This window comes from Styela clava, chromosome 4, assembly GCF_964204865.1.
Source record: "Styela clava chromosome 4, kaStyClav1.hap1.2, whole genome shotgun sequence".
Taxonomy (NCBI): Eukaryota; Metazoa; Chordata; class Ascidiacea; order Stolidobranchia; family Styelidae; genus Styela; species Styela clava.
In genome coordinates this window covers 2,621,302-2,649,277 of record NC_135253.1, presented here as the reverse complement: position 1 = coordinate 2,649,277, position 27,976 = coordinate 2,621,302, and the positions used below count along the sequence as shown (strand labels likewise).

Here is a 27,976-nt window from a genome sequence, read left to right as displayed (position 1 = left end):
AAATGTTTTTATTTTAAGGTAAGTCGGGCTCTTCTATACCGCAAATACGCAATAATCACATTTTTCTGCGTGTTTTGTGATGTAATACTATAGTCAAGTTCACTCCAGCATTACACGGATGACTAAAATATGCAGAGTGGTGTGGATATAAGTGAATATTATATGCTCTGAGAGATGTCATTGGCCACTCAACAAAAAATATAAAAATCACTAATGCGCATATGCATTATTTATACTGCTCTATTATCCGGTTAACCGTTACAATAATATCCGGTTATCAGATAGCAAAATACCTCTTGGTTAATCGGTTATCCGGTTAACCGCTATCCGGATAATCCAACCCTAATTATCACTCACCATCACCGAAGTGCTGTCCGCAAACAGTGAAACACAATCGAGATGACTTCTGAACTTGACACCAAGCAGTCCTGCCAATAGATGATATCTACATTGCGCGACGTTCCGGATCTTTTCAAAACAGTGGAATATAACTGAAGATCCATTTCGTTGTCTATACTATACGTACAGCCAACGGAACAATACGAAATAACCATTTTCAACAGCCAAACAAAACGGAAACGTATAATCCGACTTGCAACTGACAGGAGCCAAATGGACGTTTTTGTTTTTTTGCCGTCAGTAAACAAAGTCATGTGACCCGTGCAAGTCCTCTATACCTAGATTGCGTAACGATGTAAATTGGCGCCATTTTCGATCAACGTCGCCTGCGATCTTACAGCGGTTCTGCGTGATCCTCGCCCTCGGCTAGGCTGTTGCCTTCTGCTAATATATGAAGGGTCGCTCGGCTCGGGAATGGCAAAACAGTGCAACGATTGAAGCTATCAACATACGGTATGCCGGCAGAAGAAACAAATGGGAAAATAATTGTAGGCGACGTCGAGACTGGAAATATGGATTCCTTGAGCCAGGTTAGTCAAACGAATGGCCTAATATCAAGCTGATACCAGCGAAGACAAGCTAATGGTCTACAAATACCTCCAAGATGTACCGGGTCTAGTATAGTTTAGTACCACAAGTACTTCCGGTGGGCGTAGCATAGCGAATTTTGCATATGCTATTCCTAACCCCCACCTGACTACCGGTATGCCATCCAAAAATTACGTCACTACGACGTCACCATTACGTCATAGGGATTGCCAAAGTATAATTACGATCGCCCGAAATGTCATCTGCGCCGCTGATAACGAACTTGTTAAAGCCGGCGATCTCTCTCCTATCGTGATCGTTGTGACAAGAAAACGGGAGAAATTGCTTGCTCGATTTCGGGTGATCGTCTGCGCGTTTTGGACGACCATCCGCATACTTCGGTGGGCCTTATTACGCCACTGTGACGTCGAAATGACGTAATTTTTCGGTGACGTAGTCAGGTGGGGGTTAGGATTGACATATGCAAAAATTGTTGAGCCAGGTCAACTAGAAGTACATGTGGTACTAAACTATACCAGACCCGATGTACCGATACTAGCACTATAGGTAGACTTACCATAATTTCTTGGGCATAATCCGGGACAAACTCAAAACTATGAATGAAATAACTGGACGAAAGGCCGGCGGCCTGAGCTTTGCAAATTTTTATTCCATATTCATATCTATAAGCTTTAATATTGCATTACTCTACAGAATCTCAAGTTCTAGATTACTTTCAGCATAATATGACTCAAACAAAACCAAATGAAAGTTATTATGCCTTCTCCAACTCCAAGCATGATAAGGCTTCTGATGCAGCAATTGCTGTAGTTTCATTTGAGTCAATAGAATAATGACGAAATGAACGTCACTCATTATTCCCTAGCCAAAGGATTTCTCAAGCTATGCGCGATATTTTACTCAACCTAATAAGCTAAAAAATTAAGATATAAGCCTCGAGTTAAAGTTATGCCTTTTGAGACGGAATTATTCATAATTTTGCATAAGGTCGGAGTTTATTTTGAAAATTTCACTAAAGTAAAATTCCGGGACATTTTGCTAACCGGGACGGGACACCGGGACAGACGTTTAAACCGGGATGTATGGTTGGTCTAACTATAGGCCCTAGTCTAATCTTACTCGAGGACATGAAGACATAAATTGCCCAATTTCTTGTGAGAATTGAATTTGAGCGGAACTTTTACACAAGCTGAATCTTCTAAAACATCCTCGCGAGACTTTTTGTCAGTTAGGTTATTGGTTTTAATATTAGGCAGAAATTACCTTCTTCTGCTTATATTTAAGCCAAGAAATTACTTCATTTTAAAACTATTGTGTTGTGCAATCACAAATAGCCTACAAATTTTATCAAATTTAGTTCACTAGATAAAATCAGGATTTATGTCAAAAGTTTCAAATGCCAAATTTGGCGTAATTTTTAATTTATTAACTGTGAAACAGAAAGAGAACCATATTCGTTGCAATATTTTCATTTTGAAATTGTTTTTAAAATCAATGGAATAATTGTTATCCACAACCTGGCTATTTACCAGACATTTTATGTCCGCAGATTGCCCACACATTTCATATGCATTTTATATCCGTGGTATTTTAATAAAGTATGCTAGTAGGCCAAATGATTTTATTTTTTTCTATGCACACTCAGCCATGGGTTACGTTAAACAAAATTAAATTAATATGGTAAGGCATTTTGAATGCTGGTATTGTTCACGGATTTGAATATTTTGCGCAACAGAAAATCATCCTAGTAAAATTCGATACTTTTAACTATCATTATCAAAATTATTTGCCACGAAGCAAGAAAAGGTATAAATTATATTTATTTAGTGAAGAATAAATTTGACAGATTGCCATGTTTTGCTATACAACTTTGGAATTTGTATCTTGGAAATTGGTGTCCTAAAAGTAATAATAATATTTAATATTTGATCTAAACTAATCGCAAATAATATTGTAACATTTACCGCCTGGCTTTTGGTTTACATCATTTTTTGGGAAAACTCACAGGTCATAATATAATGTAAAATAAAGCAAGGCATTTCTATAAAATATTAATAAAGATTGCTGCAATCACGTTATCAGAATATCGCCACTAAGTCGCTGCTGTTCTGAATATGCCACTTGAGATTACCATGTTTGCTGATTTCACAGTTTTTTTTTTCGCAAAGGTATGCAAGTATTATTAAACCAGTGAGATTTCCACGTGGGAGAAAACGCTCATATTTGAATATTAAATTAGAAACCTGAAATAAAAAAATTGACGCGTGATGATGAAGAGGCAGAATCCGCAACCTATTGTCAGATCCTGCTAAATTCTAATCCTCCGGATTTGGTATTCTGAATTGCCCATCCCTAACTATGATGGACATATTATTAAGCTAACCAATGTTATTAAGTATATTCAATCAATTATTATCATACTTAATTGAATGAAAAACATTTCTTGGGATTCTTCACGGATCTTTGTAGCTTATTAATAAATAATAACTTCGCAGAATGGCAAAAATATGCATGAAAAATTAATTATAATCGGGCAGTTTACCACACATATTATGTCCGTAGATTGCTATGGTATTTAAAAGCAGTGATTCTCAAACAGTTGGGTGTGCCCCGCTAGAGGTTAGTTGGAGTGCAGCTACTGTATAGCCTCACTTATGAGCCAATCTCACGTATAAGCCGACCTTCTAAAAATGACTTTATTAAAATAGTGAATTTATAAAAATTTGCGTATAAGCCGACTCTCCAAATCGTAACATGCTGTAAGCAACTATTACAGTCGATGATGTTCAATTCAAATTTAATATTCAAATAGTGGTATTCGCTATCTTCTAGTATCGTTTTCAGTGTTTATATTAATAGGGCATATTGCACACACATTTTGATTGAGAACATTTTTCGATTTTTATGTTTAATCGTATTCGTATTCGAAGACAGCCCCTTACGGCACGACTAAATTACTGTCGACATGAGAGGATTTAAATGAGCGCCGACTTGAAGTACTTACAACAACACATCGAGGATGTTTTTGATTGAAAATATTTTACAATTATTTTTGTATTTTTAACATAGTCAAGATATCATGGGTGACCATGACAATAAATTTAGAAGCAAATTGTGTCGTAATTCATTGTTTTCATCAATAGTGACCGAGCATACCGGGAAATCTTTGCATTTTCAGCCTATGAAATAGCTCTTAAATATTATTTAGTATCTATGGCCGATGTTATTTGTTAGCCTGGCGCCATTGATGATAATATCGTTCAGTTTAGGTTTGCGGTATTAGTTTATGAAAAGTAACTCGGCTTATATGCAATTATATACGGTAATTAAAAATGAATATATTTGTTAGATTTCGATATTTACGTTCTATCGACATATTTTCAATGTGTTATGTGGCGCGGCAGCGTGGCTCAACGGGCTAAGCGTTAAGAATACGCTCGCCACCGCATCTCTAACTACTCTGCGTGGGTTCGAATCCCATGCAGGGATGGTTATGTGCGAGAGGATTGCTGGACTCCTCGCCGTCGTTGGGTAGTTCACGTAACCGCTGGTCGGTTACGGCTTCCTCCACCACCAAGTCCATGCTTCCGAAAACAAACAATACAGTAAAACTCATCCCATACCCGACTTGGAATGGTAACCGGACGAGAGGCCGTGGTTCGTCATATGGATAAGCGGTCTTATCGGCTTTCCTCTCCCCCGGGATAAATATGTAAATCCTAAATCCCTTATTTTGTTATTTTTGAGTTTGACACAAGACTTGACGAATTTTATAAATGAGGTGCGATTTTAAAGGTTTGAGAACCAATGTTTTAGAGTCTTATTAATGCAAGACACGATAATGCAATACCTAGGTGCTGGTATCGGTCATATATGACAAGTGGGCAGTAGTTATCGCTTCATTTCAGAGCACTAGCTGAAAAAGTCTTCACTATTACTCAAGATCTCATTACCCTTCTACATTTTATGCTCACAGTTGATCTATTTTTTAGTACAAAGAGAGTGGGCCATTCTAACAGAGGATTAGCAGCCCAGATAGACAGAAGACCATGATCGGATGATAATAACCTCAACTCAACATTTTATGAACATCTGACTTGTTCATTACAAAATACCTTGTGTGATGATATGGCGATGGGAAGGTAATTTATATTTAGTATTTGATGACGGATTCTAGATAGTGACATGATTTTACTGATATTGGAGTAAAGAGTCAAAATTTCAAACTTTTGGTGAAGACATGAATTTGTAATTTCTGAAAGAAACTGAAAAAGCATTGAATCCACAGTCATTATTTGATGGACAATTCAACAAATTTGTAATTGAGAGCCAAAGTAAGTTCTAATTTAATTCAAACGCGGATGGGTTCGAACCAGAGGTCTACAACCTATGGTGCCGGCATAATTAATAGAGCAATGGTTCTCCACATTAGCTCCGTGGCACTCAAAGATTCTGCCAATACAGTCCGCAAGGGTCCGCAAGTTTAATTTCAAATCCGAGAGTCTAAATTAATTTATGTATCTTGCTTATAAATTATCAAATATACATTAGGTTTGCTACTACACCTCGAAGACCATTTTGTTTTGCCAGTTTTATAATTGCCTATTTACTGTTTATATCAGCGGTTTCCAAACTTTTTGTTCGTGCGGCACCAAATTTTTCAGGAAAAAACTCATGTTTTTTAGCTTACCGCACCCTTTCACAATATATGCTGATTTTAAATTAGTATGCCATACAAAAGAGAGGATGTTAAGCTTTATTGTTTTCTGCAAAATAGTTATCCTCAAATCAATTCAAATACTATCATTTATTGAATTACCCTGTTATTCCCAAAATAGAAATTGCACTATCAGTACTATTTGACGAGTACAGTATTTCCGGATATTAGGGCAATTTACAAGACCTACCGGTACCTAATTTATCAAACTGATTTACTGAAAACTGAAAATAATGGGAGTCAAAATTGACCAGAGTGGTAGCTAAAAATACGCTCATGAAAATGCATAACTCTGTACTTTCTTGTTACTCATTTCATAGAAAGTTTGCCTGACTTGATAGTAGAAGATGAACGAGAGGGCCTTTACAGTTGCGCAATTTCCACGCAACACTTGAAATTGAAAAAAAAATGAGGAACATACTCAATTTTTAACGCTGCCATGTCTACAAAATTTTTTTGCCGCGACTGCTAAGTTTCTTGTCGAATAATACTCCAACGCACAAGTGGTAAAATGAGACACCTATCGCAATGCTTCCCAATCGGGGAAGAATTCTGCCCAAGGGAGGAAATTTGCTTTTTTATATATATAGTAAGCACTTCGAATTGTGTAGCACAAATATTCAGTTTATTATGATAAATCACCTAAACTGTACAAAAATGGGACTGGAAAGCGGCTCATCATAGATTCAATAAATAATATAGAATTCGTAGAGAGAGAGAGGCCGGGTTCCAAAATAGGTAAATGGGGAAGTCAATGAAAGGGTACTGAACCACAAACTCATAGTCAAAATTAAAATGCATGCTGTAGTGTCAACAGATAATATATCACATTGGTAAGAGTGTTCTGAAGTGGGAGACCTTAGTTTGGAATTAGTCAACCCAAAGCCTCAAATATTGGTTTCCATTGTTTCTCGTTTATAATTTTTCCGGTTATATACAAATTTATTTTTTTCATCGAGATTTTATGGAAAAAAGTTGCACATTAAATTATGTTATCCCGCAACCCCCTCAAAAAATGCGACACCCAGGTTGGGAACCACTGACAATTATACACCAGTTAAATGTCCAATATCGTCAGATATGCAACTCTTAGTAACCTTAATCTTAATGTTGATATTGTTATTATGATTTATTGTGACAAATGTTATTATAAACGGGAATCACTTTCGTACAATATAAGATTCCGTTTTGGATTTTTAAAACCTATTTAAAACTTCATTTTTTCGTATTTTTAGTGAGAACGTCTTCAGTCAGACATGATTGTCTATCCAGTAATTGCAATATTTCTGTTTGCAATACATTACAGTACAGCATTTATTGAATTACAGGTAACTAAAATAACTTTTCTTTGTTTGAATATTTATGTATTACTCTCTGTTTGATATCTGTCTATCTGATACTTCTGTGACCAAACTATTCTTCTATCCAAACATTTATAAAGCTGGAAAGTTGTTTAGGATACATTGCATCTCTTGCTTCAAAAAAGATTCTGTATGAAAAGCCACTTAAACATAGAATTATGTTTGAATTGGTGTGAATTTAATATTGATGATATAGTTTAGTCTCCAAATTTTTTAAACTGTAGATAATATTTGTCTTGGACCCAAAATTTCTGGACTCTAGTATTCAATAGGGCTGTGTAGTTGACTCGTATTCTCAAAATTTTTAAACAGAGTCCGGTTTTGAATTCTCTAGAGTTGGGAGTTGGAATTTAAAATTTCTGACACGTGTATAATGCAGAACTGTCTGTAAATTGACGCCTTATTGCCTTATTTCATTAATGCCTTACCAAAACAATTTATATTCGATACATATTGCAGACTCTGGTGCCAGTTACTGATAGTCATCAGCCTTAAACTTCTGAGTTCACATAACATCACATTACTCATGTATACTGTGCTCACGTTTCGACTATTTTTACAAAATTCAATGTTGATGCCATATTTTCTAGTCATCATATTCATAGTAAAGGTTAGTATAGTATCTTCAGACTCTTTGAAATCAATTCATATACCTGAATAATCTACTATTTTCAATACATTCTAAATTATTATTTTCGAATATAAAATTACCAATATATTCTGAAATAAAATTAAGTAATATAATAATTAAGTGATTTGCATAAAATAAAAGCCCAAAGTCTGTAAAATTGTATTTCAACGAAAAACACCATAAAATATTTTGTGGATACGCGTATGCATTGCCGTATTCGGTCATATATTTTTGGACTAATGTGTACCGTCCACATCCACTTGCAGTCAATATACAGGAGTACTTGTAGTCTTAGATGGTATAAAAATTTGGGTCGTGTGAAAAAAAGTCCAGGAACTATTGCTATATCTGACAAGTGAGCTGTAGTTCGCCTCATATCAGAGCACTAGTGGAAAAAAGCTTCAATCAGCAATGTTTCTATAGACCCGCTCCACCAAAAAGGTGAAAAACCACTGCTCTAAACTTAAATTTTATAGATGTTTTTTCAACTACTCTACTCACTCAACTACTTAATTGAAATTTTACTTTTTTTCATGAGGTTTATCATTTTTGCGCTCTTGCTTTCAACCTAATGACAATTTGTTTTTGTCTGTTGTTTGTCTCTGTGATCCGAATCGTATTTTTGAAGAGAGTTTGATCAGTAAATCGTATAATTCAGTTCAAATTTGTAATGACTTGATTTATATTTTTTTAGATGGGGCAAACTGGTCTAACCTGGTGATTGTTTTATTATGGCATCAGATTATATGAATGCGAAAGGCGGATGAAGGATGTCATATTTCAAAAGTTCTAACTATGAAGAAAACCTTGGATCAACCTACTTTATCTGTAGATCTACTGTTCTGTTCCAGGAAAGTTTGAATTTTGTGCAGCTGCTGAAAGATAATGAAAGTCATTGATGGAGTTCTATATTGGGTGTTTTATCGTCTGCACCTGTAGGAAAATCATTCTAATTGTGCTTGAAATATACAGACAACTCCATGAGTTGTGTATGAATGAACGTTACATGATGAAATTGTTGAACTGTTCAATAATGCCCCATCTGAACCCTTCGAATTTGCCAGGGATCAATCAGGAAATCTGCTGTTTGGCAGAAACGAAATTTCAATGTAACTGTCAAATCTTTGTTTTTTAATGTGGGGATTTTGTATGGTATTTTTTATCCATGTAAGAATAGGTTGGTCAACTGGTTGGGTGAGACCCTTCAAAGTGTTATATTTTTTTTCACATTTTGTTTATTATATCAAGAATGTTAATAATACTGGTAAACAGGGTTGTCCAAAGCGATTCAAGTACCTTTCTGAATAATAGCCGCATTCAGCTGTCAGTGAGGTGTTTTGCCTCCTAAGTGAAATCTTCGAACAGTTTTCTGCGCTTTGTATTGTACTGACGATGAAATAGACCTGGCACTTTGATTGTTTGTTATCTTCGGTGTGAAAGTGCGCCTCATATTGTTGCACGATTGAGTGATTGACATAGCCGCTATTGCCCTGCAAGGCTTCTAATTTACACATTCATTTCGATGACGTCGAAAAATTTAAACTTACGTTATGTAATGCCACAAGTGTTACGATACCCAATAAATTGTCGCAAGTCGGAATTATTGGGAAATATAATTCATACTTTTTCTCTCTTTTCTGCAAATAATTTTGATAATGATAGATAATAGTATAGACTTTTCACTAGGATGATTTTCTGTTGCGCAAAATGTTTAGATACCAGCATCTAAAATGCCTCGCTGTATTATTTTGATTTTGTTCAATTATCTCATGGTTGCGTAAAATAACGAAAAATGAATGCCACGGCAATCAACATGAAAAGTTTTAAACTGCCTGATTATAATTAATTTTTAATTTGTATTTTCGTACCTACTACAATGTGAAAAACAAAACTACTCTAAAATATCACGGCGATGTGCGGACATAAAATGTCTGGTGAATAGCCAGGTTGTAGATAACAGTTATTCCATTGTTTATTGTATGCAAACTTCTTTATACACTAAAATATGCTTTCTTTTATTTGAATTTATTTTCGAATGTATCCGATATTTCATATTCGAAAATAATAATTCCAAATGTATTGAAAATGTGAACTATTCGCCATTCGGTATTGGCCATCTCTGGAGTGGAAAATATAGGATTACTTATGTTGATCATCTTTTAGATGGTATTAATTTGCTTGATTTTGGCTTTGACAATGACAATATTGTTGATAGTAATGACATTATGGATGTAATGATATTCATATTTTAACCCTGGGGTTCGTACTAAGAGGACCAGAATAACCTGTTAAATATGACCACGGAATCATTCGTTGCTATGGCAGGTGTAGCGTAGTCCTGCCACTTGATTTATTTCCATTGTGATTTCATATTGTTTTATTTATAAGCTTATCGTGTAACTGTTTTTTGATTTTAAATATTTTATATATGATTTTTTATATTTGTACAATTGATTATAACTCCGATGGGATTTTTGTCATTTACGTGTTATATGTCTTAGCTGGGATTTATACTGTTATAGATTTGTAGTTACCGGTAGGCATTATTTTTATTTCAGAGTAAATTTTTGGGTATACTTCCTGTGAAAAATCGGGTATTGTGCTGGGACTAAATTTGGTTCTTTTTTATTGTTTCATTTATTGCAATTGTATTGTATTATGTGCAGGGGTTTGCGGAAGCTGCGGTTTGACCAATGATTTAATTTGGGTATATTTGCTCGACTCCGTCACCTCTGTCTATGTGACATTTTTTATAATTTTTTTATTTCACTGCTTATGAGGTTGAGGTGTTTTTGTTTCTCTTTTTTATATCCGTTCAAATTTCCGTTCAACTTCCTTACCTGCTTATATCTCTGTTCAAATGAGATGAAGTATATATTTTTTTTTTAGAAAAGTTCTTGATTATTAAAAAAACTGCTTTAAAAACACATCCATTTATCTCAAATTATACCTATTTCTAGTTTTGTAGAGGAATATGTCCCATTTTATAGTTGCTTTTGTGTCGTGACGAATATCCTACATATTATTTTCAAGTACTAGTTTATTGTATATTAAGCTGCCTTTCCTTTCTCCTCGTCTAATAATCTATATTGCAATAGCCACAAGGATACTTGAACGAGAAATTATCATAATCTCATTCCACATTTCTTAGATTATAGTTGACCTGTATGAAATATCAACTATATACAGAAATAAGTTTTGGCTTCGACCCTTGGGCTAGAATCAAACAAAAATAAGTTTAAGCTTGACCCAACAGCAATAGGTTTTGGCTTAGACCCTTGGGCTAGGATCAAACAAAAATAAGTTTGGGCTTAGACCCTTAGGCTAGAATCAAACAAAAATAAGTTTAAGCTTGACCCAACAGCAATAAGTTTTGGCTTAGACCCTTGGGCTAGGATCAAACAAAAATAAGTCTGGGCTAGACCCAACAGCAATAAGTTTTGGCTTAGATCTTTGGTCTAGGATCAAACAAAAATAAGTTTGGGCTAGACTCAACAAAAATAGGTTTTGGCTTAGACCCTTGGGCTAGGATCAAACAGAAATAAGTCTGGGCTACCCCAACAGCAATAAGTTTTGGCTTAGACCCTTGGGCTAGGATCAACATAAATAAGTTGGGCTAGGATCAAACAAAAGTAAGTTTGGGCTAGACCCAACAGAAATAAGTTTTGGCTTAGACCCTTGGGCTAGGATCAAACAAAAATAAGTTTGGGCTAGACCCAACAGAAATAAGTTTTGGCCTAGACCCTTGGGCTAGGATCAAACAAAAATAAGTTTGGGCTAGACCCAACAGAAATAAGTTTTGGCTTAGACCCTTGGGCTAGAATCAAACATAAATAAGTTTGGGCTAGACCCAACAGCAATAAGTTTTGGCTTAGACCCTTGGGCTAGGATCAAACAAAAATAAGTCTGGGCTAGACCCAACAGCAATAAGTTTTGGCTTAGACCCTTGGGCTAGGATCAAACAAAATAAGTTTGGGCTAGACCCAACAGAAACAAGTTTTGGCTTAGACCCTTGGGCTAGGATCAAACAAAAATAAGTTTGGGCTAGACCCAACGGCAATAAGTTTTGGCTTAGACCCTTGGGCTAGGATCAAACAAAAATAAGTTTGGGCTAGACCCAACAGCAATAAGTTTTGGCTTAGACCCTTGGGCTAGGATCAAACAAAAATAAGTTTGGGCTAGACCCAACAGCAATAAGTTTTGGCTTAGACCCTTGGGCTAGGATCAAACAAAAATAAGTTTGGGCTAGACCCAACAGCAATAAGTTTTGGCTTAGACCCTTGGGCTAGGATCAAACAAAAATAAGTTTGGGCTAGACCCAACAGCAATAAGTTTTGGCTTAGACCCTTGGGCTAGGATCAAACAAAAATAAGTTTGGGCTAGACCCAACAGCAATAAGTTTTGGCTTAGACCCTTGGGCTAGGATCAAACAAAAATAAGTTTGGGCTAGACCCAACAGCAATAAGTTTTGGCTTAGACCCTTGGGCTAGGATCAAACAAAAATAAGTTTGGGCTAGACCCAACAGCAATAAGTTTTGGCTTAGACCCTTGGGCTAGGATCAAACAAAAATAAGTTTGGGCTAGACCCAACAGCAATAAGTTTTGGCCTAGACCCTTGGGCTAGGATCAAACAAAAATAAGTTTGGGCTAGACCCAACAGCAATAAGTTTTGGCTTAGACCCTTGGGCTAGGATCAAACAAAAATAAGTTTGGGCTAGACCCAACAGCAATAAGTTTTGGCTTAGACCCTTGGGCTAGGATCAAACAAAAATAAGTTTGGGCTAGACCCAACAGCAATAAGTTTTGGCTTAGACCCTTGGGCTAGGATCAAACAAAAATAAGTTTGGGCTAGACCCAACAGCAATAAGTTTTGGCTTAGACCCTTGGGCTAGGATCAAACAAAAATAAGTTTGGGCTAGACCCAACAGCAATAAGTTTTGGCTTAGACCCTTGGGCTAGGATCAAACAAAAATAAGTTTGGGCTAGACCCAACAGCAATAAGTTTTGGCTTAGACCCTTGGGCTAGGATCAAACAAAAATAAGTTTGGGCTAGACCCAACAGAAATAAGTTTTGGCTTAGACCCTTGGGCTAGAATCAAACATAAATAAGTTGGGCTAGAATCAAACAAAAGTAAGTTTGGGCTAGACCCAACAGCAATAAGTTTTGGCTTAGACCCTTGGGCTAGGATCAAACAAAAATAAGTTTGGGCTAGACCCAACAGCAATAAGTTTTGGCTTAGACCCTTGGGCTAGGATCAAACAAAAATAAGTTTGGGCTAGACCCAACAGCAATAAGTTTTGGCTTAGACCCTTGGGCTAGGATCAAACAAAAATAAGTTTGGTCTAGACCCAACAGAAATAGATGCTATCAGGGGGGGCGCGAGAGGACATAAGATGGCATCGAAAATTTTCATGCAACTTCTTCTGAAACGATCGTGTTTGTTCAAAATGCCGGCTTTTTCTAATAATAAATTTTTCTGCCCCCAAATTTTCAATCTATTAATCTCTATTTTACTACATTTGTGTTCAAGGTAACTCGCCTTTGCGGCGACTCATATGACAAAATAAACTCATTACCGATCTAAAATACCACTCCAATCCGCGGACATAATAATGCGAGATCAACCGCCCAATTATATTAAGTTTTGATATGTATTGCGCTCATGCGAATTCGTTATCGTCGTTAAAAAGATCTGGTATAAAGTCACCGAAAGAATATTTAATTTAGTACAAAGAAAATAATATAAAGTATATTGGTAAATCAAAAATACATATTCTTCACACGCTCTTGAGTCAGTTGTCGAGATTACGCAACTTGTTAAAAGAGCCGACTTTTTCAACAGATATTATTATTTAATGGTTTTTCTGTCAATTCATGATCGATATACATATTTAAAATGGTTTCGTTATTATTTGTGATAAACTAAATCTGCGATTGTGTCGATAAAATATACATACGACTGTGAATGGCGAAGTCGTACTATATAAGTTTTATGCCTAAACAATCAGAGCAATAACGCTATGAGACCAACACTCTTACAGCGCCATCTTAATATAAAGCAACATGCTCATCACAAAAGCATTTTTTCAATGCAAAAGGGAGGAGAGCGCGAAGTTTGTAAAAATTTTCAAACGGTGGCGCGCTCAAAAAGTTTGAGAACCACTGGCTTAGACCCTTGGGCTAACATCAAACAAAAATAGGTTTGGGTGACCCAACAGCGATAATACATCTCAAATTTGCAAGAATAGAAAGACTGGGATCCATAATTAGACTATGAGATAACAAGTGAACTTGGTATTACGTAGAATGAGATTATGTTATTATTATTTATTTATATTATTTTGTTATTGCACTCATATTTAGGATATATGATATTAGGTTGTGCACTGCATATAGAATCCGGGCAATAAAAATTTAAGTTAATACGAGCCTACTAAAGATTGTTTAGTCAACTTTTTTCTGTAGAAATTTCCCACTTCAATTTTCAACAACCTGAAAAGTCTGGAATTTGAAATGAAAATATGCTGAACCAAAACTCTGATTCGCAAAGTAGAATTTTTATAGTGCAATCGCCAAGTTGAGCTAGAACAAGTTTGCAAAATGCAATCAATAATATGTTGTATATTATGATATATATATATATTAATGGGTGTCTTATGACTTGAAACCTAATACTGACAAAACAATATGATCTTTAATGCAGCAAGTGCAATATTAGTGACAGACCCATTAGTTATAATACATACAATAAAATAAACTCTCGGTTTTTAATGGGCACTTGCGGAACCCTAGATCACTGCAAACCCCGATTGAAAACCTCTGCGTTTAAAAGTAGTTGACGATTACTCATCTCCATAATCTTAAAATCAATTTATTTGCGGATTCTATTTTTTCAATGCGGTAGCTTTTTTATCAATATTCACTTCACTGGTTCTCAAATTTAACACTTGTCGTTTTTTTTTTATACAGACATTCATTTCATGATGAAAATATTGTGGGCAATTTATTTGGAGCGTATATCATTCTTAGTTTGCATCTACACTTTGATGTAAGTAGAACTTTTATAATCTAATTTTCCTAAAGTCTAAAATATCTCTAGCTGTAGAAAATTAGAAATATAATTCAGGTCATCCAGAAATTGTACATATATATGCTAAGGCAGTTTAGTATTCAAGATGTTTATTTGGTTGGGAAAAAAATACAACTTAATAATGGTAACCATGTGATAGATCTATCGTCACAAAAAAGCTATCCTTATCTAAATCCTTGATTTTGAAAATCATAAAAAAATTTTTTTGGTGATTGCTTATCCTAGCATACTGAGCTTCTTTGTAAGTAAGTTACCTATTGCTAATTAAGACAGCAGTATCCGCATCGTTTAATAATATGACATTCGTGTTCATATATAGTTCGGTGCAAATAATTAAAAAAAAAACTATATATAAAAGTTCTTAATAAAGGGTAAGCTTCAAGTATTCAAAGGCAATGCCCAAAAATAAATAAACTCTTGGAGTGACAGTAGTGAGAAGCATTTTTAAAAATATCATATAAGTTCGTGAATCTGTATAAAAATAACGTTTCTCCAGGTTGTCAAGGATTCCTTGAAATAATAGTCTTCTATAACAGCGCTTCTCGAACTTTTTTATACTGTCGACCCCTTACAGTACCTCATACATTATCAGTACCCCTCAGAAATACAATGAATTAAACAAATTTATCGACAGTCATTTAAACACCGTAGATCTGTGGCTCTTTATCCTCGAAACTCTGGATCTCGTGATTCAAATTGGTTACAGGCTGTAACAGCAGTTTTCTGTTAGAAGTATTAAGATTTAAAGAAAGGGAAAGCATAAAACCAACCCTGTGTATGAATATTTTGTCGAGTTTGTGCTGCAAGCCTGCAAAGCAAAATAAAAATCTTGTTTTTGAATATTTATACTAAAAATGAGTAGTTCAGGGTCTGTATTTTTCAATGTTATGAAGGCTTTGTTAGCAAATGTAGATGCAAAAGCAGGGCTTTTAAATCATCTTTTCAGGCTTTTCTGCTCTGTTATAGTTATTTTGTAACCTTAGTTATGTTTATCCAACAATATGCTGCATGGCATGTCACATCTCTGTCTAAGCAAGTCGTTGGTATTAAAAAGTGTTATTGGTAGGGATGGCCAGAACGGAATAATCTACTATCACGAATACTCACTTCTCGAAATAATGTATTGTGTGGTTTCATAAAAATATGCTTTTACACTTTATTTGGTGAGTGATTTAGCATTTGATTTTGTGGAAACTTAAAAATATTTACTAGGTTCACCAGGTTTAGTAGACTATGTCGTTATGTCAGTCTGGACAGCGGAATGTCCATGCATCCGAAAACAAATAACTGACTATTTCCATACCTGGCCTGGACTTGTAACCGGACAATAGGCTGTGTTTTTTTTGCCATATGATTAAGCCATCTTATTCCCTTTCCTCTCTCCCGGAATAAATATGAAAATTACTTTTATTTTAGTAGCCAAAGAGTGTGTTTGGGTGTCTTGCGGCATTGATCTAGCTCCACTCTGTTAGATTAGATCATTACACATGTAAGCTGACTGGGTAAGTGGAGCTTTTATGATTTTTATCTTATCAATTGTGTGACTTATATTTATGATTTGGATGCGCACACAATAGATAGCCTATCTGTTAGAATAGTCAATATTTATTGGGTCATCGAATCTTTCTTCATGCAATTACATGTTTACACGCATTTCACATATTTACCATGGAAATACCTTTGCTGAATCGGATTCTAGTCATGACAAGTGTGCGATTTGGTAGCGCTGAAGGTAGGACAATGCATGCGAGCGAATGCAGAGAAAAATCACAATAAAAAATATTGAATAATACAGTCACTATAATAATTGAATTAAAGGAGCTAACAAATTCTAACATTACAAAGTGACCAATCATAGAGAACACGCACCTTTCGAATCCTCATATAAACGCCAAAACTAAGTCTCACTGACAACTAAATGAGCCTCACTTGCAACGCTACTTTTTCGTGCCAGGATTCCGAAACTTGCATTTGTATGGCACTGCTTACATGGCGAAATTTTCTAATGGGATTCAGGAAATGGAATTCTGATTTGCCGCCCAAATTTTGTGAAAAAGGTCATGGAAGCGACTGTGGATTGGATCTGCCGCAATCGTTCAATATAATTTCAAGAGCAAGATAATTATTGAACTTATACTCGAAACAACAAATGCAGTAAGACAGACGCAATCCACTGTTGCTTGACGATAATCGGCGATCACACACACAAAGGAAAATAACGAATAATGATATACAGTAGAGTCCGACGTAAAAATGTACCAATGTATCGGTATCGGCCATTTTTTCGATATCGGCTTAAAAATGAACCGATATATGCAGCTCTCTGATCTCATCCAGTATGCTTTGAACTATGAGTTATTATAGTGGGTGGACGTGGAACATGCATGCGTCATTTACTGCCTCATTCAATTCATTACAGTTAGTATAGTGGTTGGGTGATTGCCCATAGATGTTCATTGCGTGGTGCGCTTGTGCACAACGAAATGTCTGCTATAATTTGCCTAATGGGAGTGCTAATCATCTTTGCATACCTACAAAGATAAAATGCATACTACGATGCACTTGGTTCAAGTATTTTAATAAACCAATAGAAGTGAGTCTAGTGACACATTATTGATACATTTGAATAAAAAAAGGATTTGAAGTTTTTGGGATAAGCGCTGCTTTAGAAGAAATAATGTTCACTGTAAATACTATTCGCAGACAAATATTTTTACCCGTTTCGACCACTCAACAAAATTGTATTTACATTGATGTAAATTACGTGTTATTAGAATATCGCTGATGTCGACAATTTCAAATATCGGTATCAGTGCCTTTTCATTGACATCGGTAGATCTCTAGTTCAAAGTGTAGAGCACTGCAACAGAAATAACTAAATTTAATTTTTGTAACACTATGAGAATCGCTGTATAGACAATGAAGACACAATGCTATTTCGAAGCCGATTATAAACAAACAACAATCTTCGTCAGAACGTTGGTCAGATAGCGTGAGAATTAAATATGCAATTATAGTAAATAACGAAATCCACTTTATGGTATTACGCATACCTCTTCATATGAGTCCTGAACAAGTTATTGATCATTGAAAACTTTTTATATATACAAAATTTAGTGGTTAGGTGGAGATTTATTTTATTGCTGTTGTGTTTGGCCATGCTCACCCCGTTAAATTGCGCAGCCTGTGTTACTCACAAGTAAATTACTTCTTCCTACATCTAAAGGCAAAATTTATATTCCATATAAAATTCAGCTCTTCTCCGCGGGTAACATAACTTAGAGTAACAACCGCTTCAAACAAATCAGCAACGTGGAAAAACTGCGGTTTCGAAGTTCCATGATATCCCGGATCAACTTGGAAACCAAGCCATTTTGGGTTTGAAGTATATCCAGGATTGTAACCATGAAAAGATATTGCATTGTAAATAGCTTGCTTTAAATCGGTAATAAGGCTGTAAGCTATTTGCCAATGTGAAGACCATCATAACAACACGCTCTAAAGCAGGTAATACTTGAACAAAACCCCACTTAAAATCAGTTTGCGGCGGGCTCGACAGTTCGATGAAGCGATGTGGGCGGGATTTGTACGCTGCTGCTCTAGTGTTCGTAACTATATATTTTGCCTGCTGAACAAATGTCAATATTGCAATATTTTTTTCCGTGTACTCAAGGTTCGGGATGTATTTCATCAACCGGGTACCTTCCAATTCCACCCACACCCTTTTCGGCAAGACCAAGCTGTTTATCGGTTATTTACAAATGAATATAAACGATATGATTAATTACACTATGATTACACAGGAGTGTGTTCACTTGATGCGTCTTTATCTCTAAGTCCAACTCAACAGTCTGGCATTTGATATAGGTTAAGATCTGGAAGCTTCGCTAGCTTAAAAAATATTTTAAAACTATCGTTGAATTTTAGTTTGTTAAACTTAACCGTTAACAACAACAATTTGCCCCTGTTGCTTGTGCTGTGTCAGTGAAATATCACCTATTTGATATATAAAATGACATTGCTATGCATACATACAGAGTCATTTTTCTTTTTCATCAAACTTGAAACCCTGTCTTAATGTTTTTCCGACCAATACACATATATGAAATTAACTTACCAAAAATAGAAAACCCAACAACGATAAAATACAATAAGCTCTTTTGTAAACAGATCCAACTACATTCAGAATTTTTTCTATACTTCTCATTTTATTTACGACAACCGATCCATATACCTTGCAAGAATTGCTACTTTGGTCGTTCTGAATCGCCGTCGTCTACCTCCCGACTTTACGTCATTTCAACCGTAGCCTACTATTTAGTGCAATTATGCGTAATTTTCTAGAATACGTGTTGGAGTCGAAGGCAACGATATTTCAGGATCGAGTTTCACAACCGGTCAACAGCTTTGCTTCGTGTATTTATTTAATCGTGTAATTATCCGCCTTCTCAACTCGTTCAATCTGTCTGTTCTAATTTTGTTAGAAATAGCTAAAGCGACCGTGTCAGAAAGTTATTTCTAGATGTGACTTTAAGGCAGCAGATTTAATCAATCGACAAGACCGGAAACTACATGCACAATGTCAACAAAAAGTTGCATTGGTTAACAAGCAACGCTCCACTTCTGTGATAATAATAATTCTATGTTCGGCATAATATGCAAACAGCCATACATTAACCGAATTATCGACCGATTACGTGCGTATCGCTTCAAAATATATTTAAATTCCCCGTATAGTAATACCACGTACAAAGTTATTGGGTCGTCATATCGCCAGCGGCTTATTACAGAAAATTAATCAAAAGAATTTGTTGGCGGAATAAGAACCGAATCTAGACGAGATAGCAACTGAGAAATTATGTAAATATTTTAAATCTCCAAAATATTGAATGTGCTAAAAGGCGACCAACAAAAATCTTAACGTTTCACTGTCATTGTAATGATTTAGATAAATTGATAGAGTATTCGTGGAGGTATTAGCAACTGAAGTTGAAAAGATTTTTCATACCAGCTAAGATAGCAAAAATATCATTATAGATATGTTGAAATAGTATGCAGAAGTACAAAATTGCACTATACTATAAATGTTATTTTCATTTACCTTCAGGTTTAATTTCAAACTCTGGTGCTGAAACCTTGCCATGTATATGCAGACATAAAGGCAGTTAAGAGTGATAAAATTGATACTATAAATACTAATATATATATATATATATATATATATATATTTGATGAATAATATTGATGAGACTCTTAATAATGAAGTGGGGTCGGTCTCCAGTCGAGCGTATATTTTTCTCTCTTCGTTGGCTTTCCTTTTTTCGGTAAGAAAAATATAGTCATTTGCGAATAGCTGTAGGATTTTCAATTGAGACTTCAATAACTTAAATCTAACAAAGCATTGCATAATTCGTAGCAAGTATTGGCACAAATATAGAATCGTATATATACTAAACAATACAAAATCGCATTGTAATGAATATTTTAAACAAAAATCTGACAAAGTATAATTATTATTTAGTCGTCGAAACCCCCTGATGTGATTTTATTGGTGTTTTCTGCTGCGCCGTCGACAGCCTTTGATGACAATCCACACGCTCAGGGCGCAGAAACCATTGTGTCCCAGGTAACGTAGTTTCATTTTATTAAGTGAACAATCTAGGGATTTCCCGTTTTTTTTATATACATTGATTTAGTAATTCACGTATTTTGGGATCATGTTATGTAAAATTTGATTTTCAACTAATATTCGAAATCACTATAGTTAGTCGTTATGCTTTCTTTATTGCAAAAATACTTTAGTGGGATTTAACTGAAGATCGCAGTTGGATACCAGGCTTCCTTCAATCAATTTTTTACGTAGGTTGTATGCCTGGGACTATCGTTTTTGGACAATTATCCGATCGCTATGGAAGAAAGAAAATTTCGGTTATAGGTGAGAAAATTTATTTGCGACTTCTGCGATTTTAAAGTAATTAAAAAGAGCATTTGAAATATATTTTCAGGATACATATTAGTTCTGATATTTTAAGTTATCACTGGATTTTGTCAAAATTGGCAACAATTTTACAGTATGTAGAGCTATATCAGGCTTCCTTGTTGGCGGTTTAAGTGTTGTGACAACTATACTTATACAAGAAACCACGGGATCGAAGCTTTGGGTCCTGAACGGTGAGTACAAATGACTCCAATTCCATTTACTGGTACAACAGGAATTGCTTATATGACTTTCATATGATTTTAATCCAAAATGAATAAATAATAATTGCGAAAACCAATAAGCTCGACAACAGCTATAGGACTGAATGAATCTATTTTCAGGTGCTCTCGGTGCAATAGGATTCACCGCAAATATGTTAGCGTTTCTATGGGTTGCCTATCTTTATCCTAGTTGGAGACAAATGTATTTTATTACAACGATACCTGGAATTCTTGGATTTGTTTTTTATAGTAAGTGAAAAAATACGTTAGTGAATATATTTGAAGATATAAATCGCATTTTCTCAATATTGATAAAATATGGCCAAAGTCCGAGGGAAAGCGAATGGATCTCAAGCTTTCATATCGAGGATGTTTAATTTTTTGTATTATTTAACGATGGTGAATTGGATATAGCATTGTGAAATATTTATATATCCCGTGCTAGTTCTGTCGAAATGCCAATATTTTCAATACTGCTAGTCCATACATTAGTAAAGTTTAAGTGCATATTACATGAAATTGATGCAGAAATTTAGCTTAACACCTTTCAGCATTGTCCCAGTGTCGCCGCGTTGGCTGTTGTCTCGCGGTAAACCAGACAGCGCAGAAGAAGTGATGCAAAAACTATCAAGGTGGAATGGATCGCCCCACACAGCTATTTTATATTATATATATATATATATATATATATATGATTATGAACAAATATTTTGGATGCCCGCAAATTTGAATATCACTCAAAGATATTTGCTTACGAAAAACAAAAAGTAAATCACATGTGTAATTGCTGATACGTAAATTCTCCTATAATATGATTCTAATATTTCAATAACGCTTGATAATTATTATTAATATATTAAGAATATGCTCTTCTGCCGGGGAACGCGAAAGAACGCCAAGATGAGGGACATCAAAATGAAAGTACGTATATATCAAACGCGGATTAAATAATTCTAGATATACGTTTTTTTTTAAAACATTCTCACAAATGAAATTCACAAACACAGAATCTTCTAACCAGCTTCAGAAGATTTTAGAACAGCTATCTTGCCAATGTCGACATCAATAGAAATGAAAACGTCAATGAAGGCACGAGATGGAATTATTTTAAACTCGTTTTAAATACCGTTCCTGGATGAAGTCGGATCTAGATGAACACTTGAATGAATGTCAAGATATTATATTTTTAACTTCCCAAAAGAAACATTTACATCATAGGACAGAATTGCTGAACAGTTGCAAATGTAGGGATTAAACAGAATCCCCAGGATTGACTGACCAGAGTGTCGTTGACCTACTCTGACTCGTAATCTTAAGCCCACGCTTTACCTCTCAACACCCACGCGGATGAATAGACGTTAAAACCTCTATTTGGTTTCATTCGTAGTTTTTCACGATATACAGAATACAATTTTAAAACTTCTTAAAACTAGAATCGGCTCACATTGAAAATCTATTGAACGGTATATATGTACGTTGATCAAATAACGAATTAACATTGAAAACGTGACCTCGTGATTCACGCCATGAACATAAACTATTATTAATTAACTCTATACGGGTAATTTTGTACGTCGTGCGGATGGGATGTGTTTAAAATTTCTGAGAAAATGATATGACACAACGAAGTTGTTCTTGGAAGCTAAAGTTGTGTATCTTGTTCCTACGAAACTTAAAAGTTCCTACTAAACTTTAAAGGTTATATTTCACTAGATCGTCTAATGCTACAACAAAATTATGAATATGCACAACAAGAGCAAGATGCCTCAAGAGACGAGGAAGGCTCAATTATAGATTTGATAAGAAAACCTGTATTGCGATACAGAGCAGCCATTTTAAGTTTACAATGGTATGTATAATTTTGCATAGCTAAAATTGACATAATAACATCCGTAATGTGTATCTATACGACCAATCTAAATGAGAGTTATACCGAAATGAAATTGATTGGACAAATATCGTTCGAGTATTTATATAAAAAAATAGCCATGTGTGAAATCCGTCTTCATTGTATATCCGGTTAGGTTTGTCTATCTTGACTCAAATCACGTTGTATTTTCAGGTTCACCGCAAGTTTTGTATTTTACGGCATAACACTTGGTTCTGGATCTTTTAGTTCAAATTTTTATGTTGCATATTTAATATCGGGATTGAGTCAGCTTCCATCAATACCCTTTACGATTTATCTTATGGAGAGAAGATGGTAAGCCAATACCATAACAGGAAAAAATCTCGAACTCACCATTTGTTTTGAACTTTCATAAAAATCACGTAGTCAAAATCTGGGACTGACAGGCTGATAACTTGAATGAGTCCACCAAAAAAAAACATCTATTCGTTCTATTGGTAAAAATTAACCTACAAAATAACCGCAAAATAAAGCGAGAATCGTTGAAAGTGAATGAACGAACAGATCATATGACCTTGAAAATGAGTAAAGGCATCGTGGTGAAATTATAAACCGGCCGCGGGATTATATTTATATACTGATATATTTGACTCCATAAAAAATGGCCACATCCATAGAAAATAAGCAGCAAATGCTATATTATTAGTATATAACGCAAGAAATTGAAGAGGTGTTGCTAAGTATACTCAGTTGATTGTATTTGTTCAATTCTTATCCCCATATATATATATAGTTTTAATCGATTTACTCAATGCAGGGCTGGTAGAAGACGAACGCTGGTCTGCTTCATGGGTTTAGCTGCACTGTGTATGTTCGTCATGTACATCGTTTCCTTCGGCCAAGGTAATTTCAAATATTTACCTGAGAATAGCAACCTTACAAATTTGAAAATATGTTTTTTAATGTAATTACTTGGATGCCTACCGAACAGAACAGTTTTCGTTAAGTCGAAATGATGCTTGCGGACCCACAATAAAGTGCTGTTTACGAAATTCTATAACATAAACAGAATTTCAGGCCAAATAGTCTGTCATGAAAATATACATTTAAAGATTCGGACGAAAGTAAAGTACATAATACATAAAGCGGGGCCTGGTTGGAGCAATTTAATTAACTGCTCTTCCATGTTAAATCCAGTTTTAATTGATCAAATGTAATTTAATTATATAGTGTAAATTTTGTCTCAAATGACTATAATACATACGTATTATAAATTGCTGTAACTGGAAGATAATCTGTTTAACTGGAATTAGCTATAGCCGATTGAATGAATTTTTTTATTTCTCGTTAGACATCGTAAAAATTTTTTGATCTTTCATAGAGCTTCAGCCTTCATAAGCCATCCCGTTTCAGTCGACAACAAACCCGACCAAGATTTTTTTGGTAAAAACAATAATATTACTTTACTAAAATGTAAATCTGGAAATAAATGTAGATAAACAGAAAGATTAAATTACCGTTTTTCATTCAGATCGCTCAAACTACAAATTGACACTTTTGGTTTTCGGAAAACTGGGAATCTGCGGAGCTTCTGATCTTATTTACGTATATACTGCAGAACTCTTTCCAACAGTTGTGAGAAACGTTGGACTGGGCTCAATGTCGTTCTGGGCAAGAGTTGGTGGTGTAATTGCTCCATTTTTAGCAAATCTTGCGGTAAGTTTTTTATGAGAAGTACTATTGTGCAGCATCTGAAAGGTAACGGAACAAATATATCGTTGTCGTTATTATTGGACACGTTTAGTGGACATAACGATCGTTTTGTTGTTATGTTGTTCTTGTTCTTGTTGTTATTTGACACTTTTTGGACACCTAGTGGAAATATTAAAAAACCGCTTTTCTCTTTGATCACTGGACCAATTGCTTTGAAATTTTTAGTGGTTAAAGATGGAATTTTTCTCCAGAAGACTATTACTTTTATTTATTTCAAATATTTCTGTTAGCTCTGTGAGATTTGTTTTTGTTTGCTATGACGTCACCGAATGTTCTGCGGGCATTGGACGCCATTTTGTGTCCTACTGTACTGCTTCGCTTGGTGTGAATATATTTGTAGACTGTGATCTGACGGTACGGAAACCGTACTGTACTGCGAACAGACGTGTCCATATATTTGGGCGTAGCTCTCTTGTTATCGTTTTGTGATTACTTTTTCATTTGAAGGTGTTTTCTGGATCGAATGACCCATTTCTTGCCTTTGGTATTGTGGGATTATTGAGCAGTGTTTTTGCTTCTTTCCTCCCTGAAACCCGAGCCAAGTTAATTCCGAACACCTTTGAAGAAGCGGAACTACAAGAAGAAGACAACGACGAAAAGAGTTGTAATTCGATAACATGCTAACATTGACTATGTCCTCTACACTAATTGAATATAGTTATTGTGTATCGTCTTGAATAAATTATTGTTTATCGTGTCTTTTCTTATTTTTGTTTTTCGGAATTGAAAAAAACGGCACGACGAACTTTGACTTGACTTTTCATAACGCAAATTAGCCGTTAGAGACAAAAATCAAGTTTTATTCTTCAAACTGCCAACAAGTGCCAACGGCCAACCAAAACAAACGAATATTTAAAGATATGGGTCAATAACCAAGAGCAGTTGCCCAGCCTTCCCACACAAGCAGACCTGTATCATCAAATAAAACGTACAGGCGGACTACGATAGCAATTTTAATAATAACACGAAAGAAACAGAAGAATACGAAAATTAGATCAAACTGCATTTCAAAGGTCATGGCTGATTTCGCTATTGCTATGATTTTAAGCAGTACGAGCGCGGCCCCTCAATTTTTCAACTCAAATAAAATAATATGGCGCGGCGTTGTGGATCATCATACGCTCGCCACCGCATCTCTGATTACTCTGCGGGATTCGCAGGTTCGAATCCCATGCGGGGATAATTGTGTGCAAGAGGATTGCTGGACTCATCGCGACTTCCTCTACCATCAAATCCATGCTACCGAAAACAAATACCGTAACTAACTAATCCCATACCCGACATGGAATGGTAACCGGACGAGAGGCCGTGGTTCGCCATATGGTTAAGCCGTCTTGTCGACTTTCCTCTCCCCAGGGATAAATATGTAAATCCTATAACAGACCTTCGGAGATCAGATTGGCGAACATTTTATTCCTCAGACAAGCGGTCGGCAACCTGCGGTTCCTGAGCCGCATGTGGTGTGTTGTTCTTTGGCTCCCGTGAATCAAAGTGGCGGCTACAGCAGATTTTTCTTAGAAGCAGTGGGGATTAGGGTTAGTTCGGATACCTATAATTTTCACTATCCGGATAACGGATATATCCGGGTATTCCGTATTTTAAATATACGGTTAACCGGATAGTTACTGCTGATTTTAGAGAACCGATTTCGCAGGATTTTCGCGGTGAATTGAACGAATACCACCACACAGTTCTGTTGTAAATACTCACATATGTATTATTTTTCTTGAATATGAATTAATGTGCATTTTAATATTGCATGTGTCAATAAATAATAATTTAAGCTCAGTAGTCGTACCGATGTACAGCGGAATAATAAAATGAAACATTTTTTGAAAATATTGTGTCCTAATTTTTTTTCCCCCAACTGCTAAGTTATTTTCCCTATTCAAATAATATGTAAAAATTTATATTATTTCTACTTTATTGTAAAGTTTTTTAAGAGTCTCTTTTTGTGTCTAGAGCCTCTTTTCTTTAAATTTTGACTGGTACTAAATTTTAGTGTCGCAGACTCACAATGATCATTTCTGATCATCCGCACCTTCCTATCAATTGCAATGAAATTTAATATTGTCATGTATAGTATTTTGTTTTCTATAATATTTGGTGATTTCTTGCACGACGAAATAAACTTTGTTAATATATACCACAAGAGCATACATATAAATGAAATCATGAACACAAAAAATCGTGCATTTCGAACATTTTATTTCGGTGAGAGAAGTATCCAAAAAATAGAATATAGGGGGAACAAATTCCGTGATGTGTATAGGAAAATATAAGTCATTTGAACAAAAATTTTAATAATAAAGCAAATTGATGATTATGAAAAAACCGAAGTGGTCAGAAATTTCTTCTAATTTGAAAACTTCACTTATTTAACATGTCACTGTAAATATTCTCACGTTTGTACTAATTAGGCCACAACTTTAAATCTATTTCCATTCGAATACCTTTTAAACTAAATTAACAGAGCCAAAACAATGCTGCGCCAGTTTTTGAACAACTTTACTCACCACCCTAAATGAGTAAACGAAAAACATGACACGATACAGAGTCTGTCACATTAAACTTTTCTGAAATATTATAGACCATTTTGCAAACAAATTTGTTTGTGAAAGTTCCATGAAAACCATAAATGTAATAACAGCCTTTCCTCCTCATTTTGAAATTTTCGAAAACGTCACTAATAAAGGCGGTTGAATTTTACAGGCTAATTGTGTTATCATCGCCGATCGTTTTCTTCCGCATCGCGTTATTATTTAGGGAATTAACATCGGCATTATGCCAGTTTTAATTTGAAAAGAAATTACATCCCGTGAAAAGTTACCCTTGTTGTAAATTCAGTAAATACGATTATTACGAAATTTTGGCGATTCAACAGCGCCTAAAATAGAGTCTTGTTTTATCTATCACTGTCTCATAAATCAAGAGTCGTGGTATTTTCGTGAGCATTCAATTCCTTATTGTCAGTCAAAAATGTGTGTTTCAGATCTACTCTCTTAACGATAGATAGATACGATGATAGATAACATACTGCGGTCATTTCAGTTCCGGGCGAAATAAAACAATTATCGGCGTTATATACCGACGAAACTGAACCCGACTTTTCTCCAGAAAATGTTAATATATAACTATAAGCTAATTAATATCTGCATTTATTGTACTAAATAAATTATACTCATTGGAATTGCAATAATAGCTCAAATTTGATGAATTTTCAAGATAGCAAAAATAGGAAATTGGATTTGTTCGTGCAGCTTACCATTTATTTTCATATCTAGAGTAGAAATGCTTTTATTTTAAGGTAAGTCGGGCTCTTCTATACCGCAAATACGCAATAATCACATTTTTCTGCGTGTTTTGTGATGTAATACTATAGTCAAGTTCACTCCAGCATTACAC

General features: G+C 35.1%; 1 protein-coding gene and 1 long non-coding RNA gene across 4 annotated transcripts; both read left to right on the top strand.

Moving 5' to 3' along the window:
- The first annotated feature begins 29 nt into the window (after positions 1-29).
- On the top strand, positions 30-10,725 carry LOC144422268 (uncharacterized). Its single transcript, XR_013475248.1, has 5 exons — positions 30-929; positions 4,941-5,090; positions 6,901-6,993; positions 7,486-7,636; positions 8,352-10,725. It is a non-coding gene; the product is annotated as an uncharacterized LOC144422268 (long non-coding RNA).
- Positions 10,726-14,617: 3,892 nt separating this feature from the next.
- LOC120334410 (solute carrier family 22 member 15-like) lies at positions 14,618-26,269 on the top strand. 3 transcript variants are annotated; one of them, XM_078112273.1, is made up of 12 exons: positions 14,618-14,706; positions 16,165-16,250; positions 19,856-20,072; positions 20,270-20,374; positions 20,551-20,683; positions 21,070-21,198; positions 21,811-21,870; positions 22,663-22,798; positions 23,012-23,152; positions 23,616-23,701; positions 24,330-24,514; positions 25,019-26,269. In XM_078112273.1, exons 3-12 carry the CDS (start codon positions 19,980-19,982, stop codon positions 25,193-25,195), a joined length of 1,245 nt encoding a protein of 414 aa, XP_077968399.1. In that variant the 5' UTR covers positions 14,618-14,706; positions 16,165-16,250; positions 19,856-19,979; the 3' UTR covers positions 25,196-26,269. The 3 variants fall into 3 exon arrangements, with proteins under 3 accessions (XP_077968399.1, XP_077968401.1, XP_077968400.1); XM_078112275.1 differs by lacking the exon at positions 23,012-23,152; XM_078112274.1 differs by lacking the exons at positions 14,618-14,706; positions 16,165-16,250 and having other exon boundaries at positions 19,650-20,072.
- Positions 26,270-27,976: the final 1,707 nt, after the last annotated feature.